The 16,604-nt window shown below is 43.3% G+C and overlaps 1 protein-coding gene across 3 annotated transcripts in view; it reads left to right on the top strand.

Moving 5' to 3' along the window:
- The window catches only part of LOC148038506 (bifunctional 3-dehydroquinate dehydratase/shikimate dehydrogenase, chloroplastic-like), a 69,899-nt gene extending 54,970 nt beyond the window's left edge, over positions 1 to 14,929 (top strand). For 2 of the 3 annotated variants that reach the window (XM_087672839.1, XM_087672841.1), the window contains 5 exons: positions 12,246 to 12,380; positions 12,479 to 12,627; positions 13,785 to 13,947; positions 14,066 to 14,151; positions 14,318 to 14,929. In XM_087672839.1, coding sequence (XP_087528965.1) covers positions 12,246 to 12,380; positions 12,479 to 12,627; positions 13,785 to 13,947; positions 14,066 to 14,115 — 497 coding nt within the window. In that variant the 3' untranslated portion in view covers positions 14,116 to 14,151; positions 14,318 to 14,929. The remainder of the gene's footprint in view (positions 1 to 12,245; positions 12,381 to 12,478; positions 12,628 to 13,784; positions 13,948 to 14,065; positions 14,152 to 14,317) is intronic. The other variant, XM_087672844.1, reaches the window with a different exon arrangement.
- Positions 14,930 to 16,604: the final 1,675 nt, after the last annotated feature.

A 16,604-nucleotide genomic window follows, 5' to 3' on the forward strand; every position in this document is an offset into this window, starting at 1 on the left:
GGTCTTCATGTGGTGCTGAGAACCATAAGGAATGAGGAGGAGGAGGAAGCATCCCAGCTGGAAGAGCTAGGTAGAAGTCACCGCCATGATAGCATCAAGAGAGATGCTGCACGATCCGCCTCGGGAGGGGAAGCCTCCATGCTGGTAGAAGAGCAAAACTCCAAGGATGATGAAACCATGAAGGAACGACGCACATCCCAAGTCACTAGCCCAAGTAGGATTGGGCAAACCTGCATGTTAGCCCTACACTGAAAACAAAACTTGCAGAGGAGATCAAAGTTTGCAATCATAGAGATTAGTAGTGAGATGCTCCAAAAAACAAAACAAAACAAAAATGAAAAGCTAACTGAAGGAACAAGTGCAAAGATGTAAATGTGTATGTGTGTGTGAGTAAATGCAGCGGAAGACTTAAAATGTAGAGATAAACAATCCTATGGGCCTGACTCTAAGAGTGCGAAAAATGAATGCTAGACTGACCTAGGGTATCCGAAAGGACCTAGAGACATGCTAGTCTAAGAAGGTGGCTATCATCGCGTACGTCGAGTAGCAGGGCTCTGCCAAGGGAACGCTTGACGAGGTGGGGAGAAAGGTGAGATAGATGCATGAAGTGCAACGGGATCGGAACCTGTAGACCAATCAACCAATCCTTCAAAAGTAGAGAAGGATGGCCACTGAGGTTGTCCGGGTGCCACATGTTCAGCAATCGCTATGGGGGCTGGAGGAGCAGATGGGGCAGCAGCAGAAGGCGTAGCTCCATTGGACTGTGAAGTTGTAGCAGTCTGCTGAGGCTTTTTAGGTGGAAGACCTTGGGCCTTGGAGCGAGACTCCTCGTCCACATGGCCTGCTCTCTGGCAGTGTGTGCAAAACCGGTTTTTCTTAGGGAGTTGCTGCCAGATAGGTCTTGATTCTTTGGTTCCATCGGAGGAAGAGGAGTCACCCTTTGATTGTCTTGCTTTCGCATCTAGCGAGTTATTGCCACTGGTGGTTTTCCCTCCTAAAGAAGAAGCAACCAACGCTCTCTGCTCTGAATAAAGCTGTGATGAGGATTTCTTGTGGACTTGATCATGCAGCCTCGTGTAACGCAAGAACTGGCACTCAAACTCGTAGAAGGTTGGCAATCGAGGTTGGGAGATGATGTGTTGAATGGAATTGAAGTATTTTGCGGGCAACTTATTCAAGAAGAATGTAACCTGATCGCCATCTGACTCTGGAGAGCCAGTAGTGGTGGCGAACTTGGCAAGTAACCGCCTATAGTCAGCCAACTTGACTTTCAGATCATCCCGTTCCTTAAGAGAGAACTCTTGAAGCTCAAAGTTGAGATTGATGCGCCGAGTACGATCACGAGCCGTATAGCAGTCAAGAAGGTGACTCCAACGCTCTGACGCTAGCGGAAAGTGCTGCAACTGAGAGTGAAACTCAAGAAGCAATCCTTGCATCAGCTCAACATTGACTGTAGCATTGCGGACTCTCCGTTGACCGATGCAGTCAGGGTGAGCTAGTCGAGGGTCCGGCATAGGCTCTAGATCAATGACGAGGTCCCAAAGACCCTGAGACTCAAGCACTTGTTGCATGAAATTCGACCAAGTAGTGAAATTTGACCCGTTAAAATGTGTCTTATCCGTGAAGGCATTTTTGGCCGTTGCAATAGGAGTGGTAGTGCTCGGAGATGGATAGTGTGAAAAAGTGTAGCGGGGGTAGGATGGGGGAGTGGAGTACACTTGGGAATGGGCCCCAGAGTCCCCACCAGGCATGCGGGTAGTGTGCAAGGTGGATCCATAGGTAGGGATGGGCTGACTAGGCATGGGCATGGTAGCCACATGAGGAACCCAAGGAGGTGGGATGGGAACACGGGGAGCAGAAGATGGGAATCCTTGCGTAGGTGTAACCCAAGGAGAGTGTGAAGACGCACTATAATCTGAGGATGGAAACCCTTGCATATGAGTGGTCATGGGAGATGTGAAGCTGGGGATAGTGAGGGGGATGCCCATCACAGTCTACCTAAGAGTGATGGGTGTGCTCATTTGCTGAAAGGTGAGAGACACTGTGTCAAAGGGTGGCATTCCCCCTAATGAAGTACCATGGTGCAAATAGGTAGAGAATGGGGTGGAGAAGAAAAAGGTGCTAGGAGCGGAGATGGTAGATCCAACCCCTAGATTGTGTGATGCAGATGTGGAGTATAATCCAAGATTTTGGAAAGATGATGAGAGATGATCAAGGTGTGATATAGAAGAGGGTGGGATGGGAGGGAAGTGAGAAGTGCGTGTAATATACTCAAATGAAACAGAAGTCGTAGATGTACGTGAATTTCGTCTGCTTTGTGAGCCCCCTCTATTGAAGTTCACATACGCAAAGCCATCGGGATCCTGTACCTCAAAAGAAGAAACATGCGAGGGTTTTGATTCATGCAACACAAAAGAATTGTACAAACCTGACATTGGACCTGTGGAGATGATGAAGATTTATCGCCAGATGTTTCGAATGCCTTATGTCCTCCATGATCGGAGAGGTAGCCAGCCTCACCAACCGGTCCGAATGTGGTAGCAAAACTGGTAGGAGGTTGTTGGGGTAAAAGGCCTTTGGGCCTACCCGTGTATATTGTGACCGCCCATTCTTTATTCATATATAATATGGACAACACCTACATTGTGTGTGCTCTTCTCTCCCGCATCTTCCTCTTCTCCTTCTCCATTGCCATTGCATCCCCGTCAACTGGTGTTAGAGCGGGTCTTCAAGAGCTCATCCCAGCCTTCCACACGAGGTATGAGATCTTCATTCTCGCTCAGTTTTCAGCTCAACAGGGTTTTCACAGGTTGTGGGCAGCCATAGCTCACACCTCTTGGAGCATCCTTCACCTGGATCTTGCTTCCAGCCTATCAAGGCTTGCTGAGGCTTGGTGTAGGCCTTCTTTGGTCCCCATTTGTGCCCTCTTTGGGCCCCATTGTTGACACATGGGACAGCAGACACCCCTAGCCAGCTCACGTTTTTTTTTTTTTTTGCACATGTTTCAAAATCTGGTCCAAAAATCACTCTTTTTGTCATACCTCGGGCATTCGGAACCCGATTCAGGTAAGGCAAGAGTCTAAGTTGGGGTTTTGGTATGCTCTGGACACAATGGTCATGTCGGATTTGCCAAATTTTGATGACAGAATATTTTGCAATAGATTTCAAGTCTGAGACAGCATGTATTTGTATGCCTATGGCTTATGTAATGCTTCTACTGATGTCTATTGATACCGGATCACTTGTGGATGTTATGCCTCTTATGTGAGACACATTTGGAGCTGATTTAGCTTAGCCATTGACTATTTTGAACAATCCCAGATCTGTCCAAAACAGGACAGCCACCTGATACTTCAATTTTATGCTTACAGGTCTTGGCATTTGATGCTCGATTATGCCCGGTTGGTGCGTATCCATACGGGAATGTATGCCTATGGTTTGCCTATGGATTTGAGCTTGGATTGAGCACTGATTTGCTCAGTTTACAGAGGTTATATGCTGCTGAAAACTTCAGGGCTGAAGCTATTTATGCTACAGTTGGGTTATGCCTATCGGTTACGGGGTGCTCCTGGCTACTTGGTATGATGTCATGATGTATTTGGACTATGCCGCATGTCTTGTTTATGCTCCGGAATGCTTTTGAGCTGAGATTAGAGCTCGATTTGGGTTTGACTGTCACTTCTTTACAGTTGGCATTTCATCTATGACATGGTTTATGCCTAGGCTACCCATTACGGGTTATGATGTCTTGGTGAATGCTTTATGCTTTGGCTGTGGATGGCAGTTGTTTGAGCTCGTCTTGACATTCATTTGAGTATTCCCTTGAGCAGTTGGACATTGAATTGGCTTTTTCCATTACGACTTGGCTTTTTCCGTTACAACCTTGGATGCTATATGGGATTTGATGCTCCGATTATGGATCTTGGCTATTATTTGGATGTACTTACATGTATTGAGCAGTGAGCTGCTCCCTTGTTTTGACAGTTGCCTATTGAGCTGTGATTGCTCATTTGCATTTGATATGCGGGATACTTACTGATCAGTGGACTTGGATAGTGCTTGGGATTTACAGTTATGGCTTTCTTGCTCCTCTGTTGTCTAGCTTCTATGCTAGTTGGGCTCCTGTTGCCCGTCCATGTTAGAGAGCAGATGCTATGTATGCTTACCCGTCTATGCACATGGTCTACTGTTGTATACCTTACAGAGCCACTTATTTAGATGTTGTATAGATGTTTGGGCTTTACTTGGAGCTTGACTTTTGCAGGATACTTTGCCACTTGTCGGTCTTTACTTGACTTGGATGTTCCTTGGTGGCATGATGTACTGCAGAGCTATGCGTATGCATATGGTTATGGGTTGATTTCATGGCTGAATATCATATGCTCTTATGACAGATGTCTTATGCTTTACTGTACTGTGGTTGGTTATGTCATGTAGTTGGCTACGACTCTTCTTCATGTGGTAGCTTTTGCATCCTTGATTGATGTCTTTATGTCCTCCCATCCATTGAGGTTTCATGAGCATTTGCAGCATGCTTTTACCACTGATGTACTAGCAGATGATTGTCTTTATGAGCAGGTTTCCTATGTTGGGATAGCCCTCAACTGCTTGAGCTCTGTGGATGCTATGGATAGCCCTATTTATGATGACTTGGATTCCTTGTCATATTCTACAGGTTCTTCTACTTCAGATGTTGTTTGCTTCCATTGTGGGAAGCTTGGGCATGTTCAAAGAAAATGCTTTAGACGGATTAGAGAGCAGTAGAGACAGAGACGGACTCGACATGAGCAGAGAGTCAGCGATGCAGCAGGTATTACCACTCTTTTTAGTGGTGAGGTACATGTGCTTACCCATGATGACGCAGTTGGGCATGTCCTCCTGTCATCTAGTTTCCCTACAGCTTGCTCAATGATCAGGCCCATGCCTTTGATTGGCTTTTCGACTCTATGGCATCTTGTCATGTTACCCCTCATAGAGCATGGTTCTCTTCTTATAGGGAGGTTGATGGATGTATTGATCTGGGCCTTGAGCAGACTTATGCTATTGTTGGTACAAGGAACATACATCTAGCTTTGCCTAATGGGACTTCTCTTATGATCAGGGATATTCTACATGTTCCCATGCTTAGTAAGAGCCTGATTTCTGTCAGTCGGTTGCATGATGTAGGTTACCCTGTTTCTCTTCAGGATAGGTCATGGAAGATCTATCATGGTTGCTTGGTTTTGGCTAGAGGTTCTCGAGTTGGTTCTCATTACCCAGTGCATGTCTCTCATGTGGGAGATTCTATGGTTGCAATTATCCGGATACAACATGCATTGTTATGGCATTATCGCCTAGGCCATATGCACCACAGAGAGATGGAGATCTTGTCTCGTTCAGACTCATTGCTGTCTCCTATGTCACTTACAGATCTTGATGCTTGCCTTGATTGTACTCTTGGTCCTTGCATAGCCCCCTTGGCTTATGGTGATCGTATGAGGCATGCTCCTCTAGATCTTGTCGATTGTGCAGTATATGGACCTATGCCTTCCCAGTGACTTGGTGGAGCATCGTACTTTGTGACCTTTGTTGATCATGCTACCCATCGTGTTTGGGCTTTTCCCTTGGTGCAGATTGAGGATGCTGCAGTTATGCTTGACAGGTTTATGGATTCTGCTGGTAGCAGGCCTAGGTGCTTGCAGATGGATTATGAGAGTCATGCTCTCTCTCCCAGCTTTCGGACCTCTTGTCAGCAGTATGGCATTGATTTCTTGTGCCCACGGTATTATGGGATTGCTCATGGCATGTGTTTGCTGGCCTTACAAGCAAAGGTTGCTTCTATGCTTACCACGGCTAGGTTGTCTTATGGCTTTTGGGCTGAAGCCCTTATGACAGCAGTCTATTTGGTTAACAGGACGCCGTGCTTAACCTTGGATGGTATTACACCCCATGAGGCATGGAGTGGCATGCAACCCTCCTATGATTACTTGAGGATGTTTGGCTGCCAAGCATCTGTACGTATGCCACATGAGCCTATGTCACGTAGATGTATCCTCCTTGGTTATGGAGATGGTGACTTTAAGGCCTACAGATTATGGGATTTGGATGCCCAACAGATCATACGCAGCTGTCGTGTTGTCTTCTATGAGACGCAGACACCTCTTAGCTCTCTTGATGAGCGTTCAGTACGCTTTATGGCTGATTTTACAGCAGCTACAGTGCCATTACAGCAAGCTGTTTATGCTGAAAATGAGGCACTTATTGGCCCAGATGACGTAGCTATGCATAGCAGTCAAGGTCAAGATGTTGGTGGTTAGTTGCTAGACCCCTTGCAGGCTCATGAGAGCCGTTTTCTTGTAGTTTTGCAGGTTAGACAGCCAGCCATATGTCAGTCTTCTGCTTCGCTGAGGCCACATGTAGTCTTGAGACCCCGTTGGACGAGTGTCCGGGATGTTGGCCCTTTTTCGGTGATTGACTCTGGAGAGTTTGACTGCTCTCCGCTGTCTTATCTTCGCCATGTTGATGCTATGCGCGACTCTGATGCTTTACAGCTGTGCACTGATGAGTTGTGCTTGCTTCATGAGAAGCATTCTTGGATTGCTCCGTTGTATGGAGCTGCTGGATCGCTTATCTCCTGGATGTCATGGACTTGGGGATGCTTGACTCTTCTGTTGCAGAGGTTCCCGACACTTCTTGCACAGCTCGCTTTCCGATTGGGCGTTGGGTGAGATGCTATGATTCCTCACCTTGTCTTTTTTTCCTTTCTTTTCTTTGTTTTCACTCCCTAGCCACATTGGCCTTTTAGTGGGAGGTTGTTGGGGTAAAAGGTCTTTGGGCCTACTCGTGTATACTGTGACCGCCCATTCTTTATTCATATATAATATGATAGTGCAATAAGGCTGTTAGTTTAGTTGGACAGCACCTACATTGTGCGTGCTCTTCTTTCCCGCATCTTCCTCTTCTCCTTCTGCACTGCCATTGGGGTAAAAGGCCTCGTATATACTGTGACCGCCCATTCTTTATTCATATTATACCCATTCTTTATTCATATATAATATGATAGTGCAATAAGGCTATCAGTTCAGTTGGACACCACCTACATTGTGTGTGCTCTTCTCTCCTGCATCTTTCTCTTCTCCTTCTCCATTGCCATTGCATCCCCTTCAGAGGGGTGTAAACATCACCGTACTTGTTGCGATAGTATTTCTCAAAGTCCTCCTTTGTCATGTTAGTGAAATCTGGTGAAGGTGGAGTGTCGTCCTCCTCACCGAGTCCATAATGCCGTCTCAGGGCCTCCAATGATGGAGAAGCCTGATAAGATATCATAGGAACTGGAGAAGGAGGTGGCTGGGACATTGTGATTCGGTTACGAGTCGTATTGTGTGCCTTGCACAAAGACTAGCTCTCAACAATATCCATAGGATACTCTTTACAAGAGCATCGGCTCTGATACCATGTTAAGAAGATTGCTAGGGTTTGCACTGAGGAACACAGAGTGTACAACCATGATAGAAATACAAAGACACAGACACAGATACATAGGGCAAAACTCAAACCCTAAACGCAAAACTCAAACACAAACAGAAGAAGGGAGAGAGAGAACGCAACTTTGAAGTGAATGAATGCTATAAGTGAATGTGAGAGTGTACAGTGTGCTCAAGGGCAGAGCAATGTCAGAGTGTGACGTCCATTGAAGACGGATCCCGAGTCTGTGACTACCAGTCGGAGTGTAGGAGTGCTGAATAGTGAAAAGCAACAGGCTGGTCACCAAAACGCAGTAGTTTAGAGGCTAGAAACTGGTGAACGCAGCAGTGTACCACCGATCGGGGGCTAGAAACTGTGCACAGTCTGCTGTAAACAGTAGGCTGAAACAGTGTTTGAGAGTGTCAGGGCGTGCAATGCTGAAAACGCAGGTTGGCTGACCCTGGAGATGATGGACAGCCGGCTGAACAGTAGTGTGGGACATTTTGGAGCAGTCACCAGCAGCTGAGAGCTGTCGCCTACAGCAATGGACAGGCTGAAGATGATGTGGCTGCAGTCGATGATGGATGGACAACAGATGGAGGCGGGTTGAAGGTTGGAAACTGGGCGCCAATAGCAGCAGAGGGTGTGTGGGCTGGTGTAACATGCAAAACAAGGATAATTGCTGAACGGAGGCAGCTTGTCTATTTATAGATGGGGAAGGGGGCCCCAAAAATTAGGGTTTCCACTGAACTTTCTCGAACCACTCCCCGTTTTAGGGTTTTCACTGAACTCTCTCGAACCGCTCCCCGTTTTAGGGTTTTACTCTAAAAGAGCATCTTAGTGTGTTTTGGAGCTGTTTAAGAGGCTAATCAGCAAGTAATGCATATTTTAGCTCAACAGCTTCTCCATCCATCTCCACTTGGTGTTTTGTAGCCTACATCATTTGGCGTCAACCCTCCTCACACGGTGTCATTAAGCTTCATTTGCAACAGATTCAAGTTGTTTACAGCAGGTTACACCACCCTCTTTATGAACCCCACATAAAATACCTACGTTTTTGTGTTTTCTTCACTCTTAAAAGGTTGCTTAGCAGTTGCTTGTTTATAGCCACTTACATGGAGAGATCTTCATTAGATATTCTTGCATTTTTTTCTCTAGCTAGCTGCCCAATAATCGCCTTGATAGTAGCCATCATCTCGGAGAGATTTCAGCATATCCTTCATCTCTAATAGTTCTTGAGGATTGTATTTTGCTCCCTCTACAATTGGCTATTCTTTCCCTCACCATTCAACATTACCTTCGATATCCTATATTAAGAGGATTGCGCTTTGCTCCCTTCATAGTGGAGATTCCCTACAGTTGATGTTGCCTAATTCAGGCAAGACAACACAATTATCTTCAAAGCTTCAGCTCTGTTGTATCAGCTTGATTCACTTAGCATGATTCAATAATTCATCATTCATCATCATCATCATCTTCTATGTTTTCTGAGTTTCTCTTATCTCTCAATGTTTGTTGTATACACTTTGTGTTTCTCCTTGCATATCCTAGTGTCTCTCTGGTTTGCTTTCATAGTAGTCATATTTTGGCATGGTATTAGTCATAGGGGCTTAGAGAGCCAAGAAGATCCCCTGCATTGGAGAAGGCAAAGACAGGTTGCGGGAGTGGCAACATCTTCTGATTACCTCCCCATTTTCATGGCATCATCGCGAGTTATCCTTACCTTCTTCTCCCTCCTAGTCTCCCTTTTACAGGTTGACACTCTGGTTCTATGGGTTCTCCTGACGGATAGTCCACTGAGCGTTCCTAATGTGGCAAGAATGGTCATACCACCAAAGACTATCAACTTCAACCTTTGCTTCCCACACCAACAGAGTATATGTGTCTACCACCAAGCACTCCTTATCCACACCTTTCTTTTACATTGTTTTGTATCAGCTATTAGAGTATCATGCTTCAGGCCATAAGATGCATCCGATGCGCACTAAGTCCTTATGAGCTAAAGGAGGATCATCAAGTACCATGACCTCTTGGAGATTGATGCAATATGTTACGGAGCTTTTCGCCACCTATTTTAGGTGCAATGGATTCCGTGGCCATGGCTTGTGATTGATCCATCGAGAGACAGTGATTGTTGGATACTGTCTTCTTGTCAGTTTGCCTCTTTGAGAGACAGAGGCTGTTTGAGTCCTTCCTCTTCTTTAGCTCTGCAATGCATTCCACTGGGAGCTAGTGACTATTGTCCACCCCTAGAGCTATCTATTTCCTCACTTTCCTCGTCTTTCTCCACAAGCACCGGTCTCAACACGGGCATCAAGGAGATTCTGTGTGATAACCCTCCCTCCACTCCCTCCTCTACTCAGATTTGAGAGGTCATCTCTAGGAGCTACCTAGCCTCTATTCCAGTGGAGCCCCGGATACCTTCTTCACCATTGCTGGCAACATTTCCTTCGTCTTTAGATGTTTCGGAGGCTGTTGTATCACGAGCTATGGTCGAGCAAAACTCTCTCACACAACCCAGGTCATAGAAGCAAAAGGAGCACTGGTATAAATTTGTGACTTGGTGCTTGCCTCTAGCTAGATCAGTTTTTCCTGACCATGATGCATCTTTATAAACCCTTGAACCTTCTAAAAGATAAAGCAACTAACAAAATTCATCGCCTATTAGAGAATCAAAAGCTTACAAATTTGCAACAGGATTGTCCTGGAGTAGAACAGTTAAAGCAGCTACTTTATCTGCTGTAGTGCCAGTCTTCCTTGCCATCATAAGCCAATGCATGTCACTATCCTTCCCGTGGGACTTCTTAAACTCTGCTGAAGTCAACTCCATGAGATGTTTGCCTTTCATCTTTGCTTTGGAAAGGAGTGTGCTCCAGTCTTCATTGCCATTAATAATTGGCTTCTGTTTGTCCTAAGCAACGATCCTGCTACTTCATACCAAGGTCCATACTTCAACAAAGACCATATCTTTGTGAACGTTTTAGAGTTTTCTTTCTGATTCTGAGTGTAACCTTGCTGAACCTCATTACTCTTGGCAAAATCAGTTGAAACAGATTGATTCTGGGCTTGTTTGAAGCTCAGGAAGATGTTCCTCTTCTCGTATGCAGTTCCATGGCCTTCCTACTTATGAGCACCTTGCTTCAACTTCACTATCTTTATGTCCCTTGGATGGTTGTGCTCGTGGGGCTGCCATTTCCTCTTCCTGATGTTCTTCTCCTCCAAAACTCATAATGCACCATACTTTGCCGCAGTCCTGCTCCTCCTGAAAAGCACCTTAGATTCTGCATGCTTCATATCAGCATGATGAGATGTTCAGATCGCTGCCACCCTCCCTTAAATCACAAAAAACACCACGTATATATTGACTGCCTGCGTTTTCATTTCTTTTTTTTTTTTTGCTTTCTATAGCTTTTTTCTTAAAGTTAGTGCTCATGACCTTAGCTTTAACATCTCATTGAAATTTCCTTTTGATTAAAAGAATTCCAATCAAGTAAAATCTTCATGACTTCCAACATCCTGTGTGTCCTGTATAGTGGCAAAATCCAAAATGATTCCACGTCCATTAAAAACTCCTTGTCATGCCAAAAAATTTGACATCATCCTTTTCACAACAGGCAATGGTCATTTTCAGGACATTTTCGCTCTCAATCCCATGTGATATGAGAAATCTGTTGAATCATCCACACGCATATGCTAGGATGCAAGGAATGGTATTTGGAACTCCATCTATTTAAGGAAAGTGTCAGTAATACTGCTGGAGTAGAGGTGGCGTTTATTAGGAACTTCTATGAACAATAGAAAGGTTCTTGACAGGCATAACAGGAACAAGGGAAACTCTCCATAGTTGTCAATACAGGATGTATTAATGGCAACAGCAATCAATCGGCAGTAGAGTCACATTTTTCTTGAAATTCAAAGATGGCGAATCTCCACCAAACACACATCCTCTGACAACTCCAGCATGCTGAGCAGGATGTGGATGAAATTTGAATAGGTTGCTATGGCCACAGGGAGTGCCCCACATGCAACTGTAATGGTTGCATATGTAGGGAATGGCATTTTGTTGGTGGTCCTGTACCCATTCCTGTCCCTTTTCCCTGCTTTGCATCCCATGTGCCTATACTGACAGGGCCTCATCATCAGACTTTTGCTCAGCTGCTATCAACAGCTGCTGTGAAACATTTAATCACTGAGCTGAATGACTACACTAGAGCTATGATCCAGAGATAAACTTGTCCTTTCAGTGAAGCTTACATTGTAGTTGTCTGAGCCTAGACTAAAACTCAAACCAATCATATGTAGTTAACCCTGTTTTCCATGTCTATCGACTAGACAGGGCTCACTAGTTAACCTTCAAAGTTTTCGTGAAGGTAGAAGGTGCAATGGATTACTTGATAGAGTAGAAGGATTGATCAATATTGTTAGTTTCACATGACCCAGTCTTGGAGCTTTCCAAGTCTGTTGGAGGTAGACCTAGTTTATAGTTTCCAGTTGAGGTAGCACATAAATGCCTCATCTTTTGATCTAGTGTTTGCCTACGTTGCTGGTTATTTAGTTTGAATGAAACAAGTCCATGGAGTCTCAATTTGGTTGGTATTTTCATGTTGTATACATAACTTGTGTAGTCTTTTTTAAGCTGGCTGTTAGTTATGGCTATCCTGGTTTATCAGTTTGAGCTTTGCAAGGAGTCAAACAACCATTCTTTTATGCATATATGTGGGTGTTCATGATGTTGCAGTTGTCTCTAAGACATTGAGGTTATGATTTCTTACTACCAGCTAACTCTTGAACTTATCTTGCAGAACAAGAAGCTACAGAAGTTCAATCACTTCAAGAGAGGCTTATCGTGGTGATTGGATGTGGAGGAGCAGGGAAAGCCATTGCATTTGGAGCAAAACAGAGAGGGGCACGTGTTGTTGTTACAGATTACATATATGGTAATTTTTTTAAATGAAATAAGGTTGTCAAAATTTTCTTTTGATTCAAATGAATCTATCATTCTCAACTGTCTCTTTTCATTGATATGGCATGGAAGAGAGAGCTCTTGCACTTGCAGCTGGAGTAGGGGGAAAAGCAATACCATTGGATTCATTGGACAACTTTTGTCCAGAATCTGGGACGATCCTAGCAAATGCTTCTCCAGTGGGCATGTTCCCTAACATGGACAAATCCCCCATTCAAAAGGTGTGTTTCTCTCTTTTTACTATAGCTGACACTCAACAAAGAGTTTGATGGATATCTGAGAACAATGCTGTTGAAATCTGTATGGTTCGTTGTTTACAATAGTGCATAGAAAGGTGTACTATATGAGATAACCTGAAAGTTGTCAAATGTATTTGTAATTGTATATCATCCTCCAAGGCATGTAGTGTATGACGCTAACTGTGCAGATAAACAATGGTGGCTGGTATAACAGTAGAGACTATCCTTCTGTGGCTGTGTTTATTTAGCCTTGGATGGATTTCTTCTGCTTTCTTTTGTTTGTCACAAATGAAGAAGTTATTCTGTCTTGGAAAACTCAGGCTTTTAAAGTAATGCCAAACCCCCTTGCTGCTGTCTGACTGCTGCTTCTGGACAGCTTGCTCCCTTGTCTTAGCATTTGTCAGATCCATCTGAGATGGAAAAGTAATGCGTCTTCACACCGGGTCTAATGGTGTCCATACGCAATGTAGGAACTTCCTCATCCGATTCTCCTCCAATATATGTACATGATACATAAAAAATGGAGTTCTTGAATTTCATGATGTAGGTGCAAGAGTCTTCTTTGCTTGAGCTTGAAGGACTCGTACTGCCATTGCCTCTAGTCTACAAGAATACACTGGTATTGGGTGGTCAAGAAAAGTGATGCAAGTCTGGTACACAATGTGGTCCTCAGTAATGACATCCAGAGTAAGTCCATTATCTATTTTCAGAATTGAAGTCTGTGTTTATCCTACCAGTATAGTGCTTGAACGGTTCCATATGTTCTTTCATTTGAAGGCTTCAATAAACCAGTGATTTGCATGCCATAGTAAAACAATGCAGATTACTTGGGAAATCTTGCTTTTGGCTCACATCATATTGAGTCTTGAGGAAATGCAAATGTGCCACAATCAATAGGGGCTCCAACAACCTTTAACCCTTGGTTGATCAATAGGAAAGAAAACCAAACCTCACAATTGACATGCTGCTACTTGACGTGTCTTCATTTCAGCACATCTATGGCACATTAAATTATTAAACCAAGAATTTTGTCTCTATTCTTCAACTGGTCTAGTTACAATGTTATGGGTTCCTCTGCTCTTTGTTAGTTGAGGTACTTGTGCACTCCAATGATGTCTGTCTTATTTATATGTCTGCAGAAAGCTTTGAGGTCGTACTCTCTTGTCTTTGATGCCATTTATAATCCTTGCGTGACGAAGCTCCTCAAAGAGGCAGTCGAGAGTGGGGCTGCTGTGGTCAGCGGATTGGAAATGTTTATCAGGCAAGCAACTGCCCAATTTGCGCTGTTTACCGGCCACAAAGGTAACATGCCTACAGTTTTGATGTGTCAATTCATCTCATTTCTTGTTGCATGGGTTTATAAGGTCAGTCCATAACAGTTCTTTGCTGGTGCATGAATCCTTTTTTTGTTGGTTTGAAGCTCCTGAAAAGAGGATGCGAGAGGTGATCTCTTCGCTCTATACTCATTGAGATGTGTTTCTAAGGGACTTGAGTAGATAAGCTGAGGTAAGGCATGGGAACTCTTTTGCAGATCCTGCTTTTTGTATTTTACTGCACAGGAAAACTGTTGAGTGGTTGTCATAGCAGTGAGTTTCCCATTGTTGGCTGTCAATGCTTTCGTAGATCAAACCTGAACTCACATCCCTCTTACATGATCATTTGTCTGAAGCAGGTACCCAAGATGATGACATCAGAGAACGGGACTTAAGTTGCCTATACCAGCATAAGTGTGCCATTAATGTTTGCAGAAAACCGAGCTTTGGTACAAATGTTTTGGAAGGACAGCCTTTGAGAAATGTTTTAGAAGGGCTGATGACTCTTTGGTATGAAATGATCTGCATTATGCTTCGAAGTGGTTTGTATATTGTGCTCCATGATCGACTCTATGCATAAAATGCATTCTAGACATGCTTGAATGTTTCGTTGCTATACAAATCAGAAACAACCAGCAAACATGCTTAAAAGTAGCCCATTTCATGATTTTGGACTAGATTTTATCTTTGTAAGATCAGTGGGACTGAGAATTTGCATACAGAAAGAAAATTCTATCCAAATTGTGCTACAGGAGTAGTGCTCTTGATAGCATGCATTGGGATTGGATTGCACGAGTCTCGAGTTGCTACTATCCAATCCGTTTTTGAATGCTTTTGATGGTTCTAACATGCTTGGAAGACTCTTGGCATCGACTAGTCATCCTTTGCTAGAATTGAGTAAAATTTGCACTTGACCTATGCACAAAACTGCAAAAAGGAAGACTTGCATTGGCATTTGGGTCTTTCGTGCATATTATGTGATTTGAGCATCCAGTTTTCACATAGACCTTACATTGCTGTTGTTGAAGGCATAGTCTTGAATCCCTGTTATTGAACTCATAATATTCCATATTTTGGTTCAAACACCTACTAGAGCTAGTAGAATGCCCCATAAACATGGTTTTGTCTTCAACTACTCTTTGCAGTGCTTAAAAGTGGTCTCTAAGCCCTATATTGATCAATCATACAACCTTGCAAGTAAAATCTTGCATGATACCTTGAGGGTAGATGATCTTAACCATCAAGACAGTAGTGGCTGTGTTGCTTGTCATCTTTAATGCTAAAAGGAAGAGCATAAAGTGTGTAGAGCTATAATTGATCTTGTATCCAAGGCCTATATCTTGCTTTTAGTTATCATTTGCAAGTTTTTATCTCAATCAAAGAGGTATTGTCTCATCAACTTTTGCAAGACTTCACACACTCCATATCTTGGTCTTAAAGTTGACTTGATTAGTGGAGCTTCCACTTGGCAATATATGAGAGTTGTGTTGGGCATTACTCTTGCACTTGTACTTGTACTTGTTGATTGATCTATAACCCCCTTTTTCTTGAAACCTTGTTTGTTGAGGTATTATTACCTTGAGTTAAGACTTTGCACTTATATCTCCACCTTTGTCTCCCACAAATAGAAGGTAAACATTATAGAACTCAAACTACAACTCCTAGGGATCGTTTAAATGTGCATTGCTATTTGTATAGATTCCTAGTTCTCTTTAAGTTTCATATTTGATTGAAAACATACAAAAACTCAGCCTTAAGGAAATATTACCTCGAGGGAATAGTGCACATTTGAAGAGTTTTTACTCTTATCCCTCTTATATAAGTGCAACATTAGCTAGGCAAGGTGTTTGACTTGTCTTGGGCATTGATTGTAGCATTCTACTCATGGACATCTCTAAGCTCAATTTTTGATGCTAAACACCCTCAAAGTAATATTTCATTTAGTAAAGTGAAACCTTGCATTCCAATTTCTCTTGCTTTCAACCACACAATGCATCCCTCTGGAAGGCTTAATGATTACGAAAGCGATGTAGGGATAAAGACTCATTTACAAAAGATTTTTGGAGGATTCTGAAAGAATTGAAGACATCACATCCATTCTAGCAAAATAAGATATCTGCTAGTTAGACAAAGGACATGAAAATATAGGACTTTCAATTGTTGGGAATCAATGTTCACATTGACATTCATACAAAGATTTGGAATAGCCTTTTGATCGTTATGGGAATGCCTGTGTATATAGACTAGGTACCACGCAAAATGGGCTGTAAATCTCACTGAAGGATTTAGAAATTGTGAATATTGTTGGAAAAAATGGAGGTAATTTTGATATGCTTGACTAGCAGTTGTCTAGTCCCTTGGAATTAATGGCCAATTAATTTGTGGTCCCATGAGAGAATCAGTTGAGCTCCATCCTCTTCTTCTCGAAATCTGTTGATCAAATCCTTCGTATCCACTAATCAATTGAGAGGGTTGAGAATTAGAAGTGGCAGGAGATGGAAGAGAAATAAGTAAAAGAGGATGAAGAGATGGGTGAGTAAAATTATAAAATGAGGAATAAGCTAAAGAAGGAGTGACTGAAAATGTAAGCAAATCGGTTAAGAAATATGTCAATTGATAAGTAGGAAAAGTAGAAGGTATATGGAT

Source organism: Lygodium microphyllum, chromosome 3, assembly GCF_053477565.2.
Source record: "Lygodium microphyllum isolate KBCC chromosome 3, Lygodium_microphyllum_v1.1.10, whole genome shotgun sequence".
Lineage (NCBI taxonomy): Eukaryota > Viridiplantae > Streptophyta > Polypodiopsida > Schizaeales > Lygodiaceae > Lygodium > Lygodium microphyllum.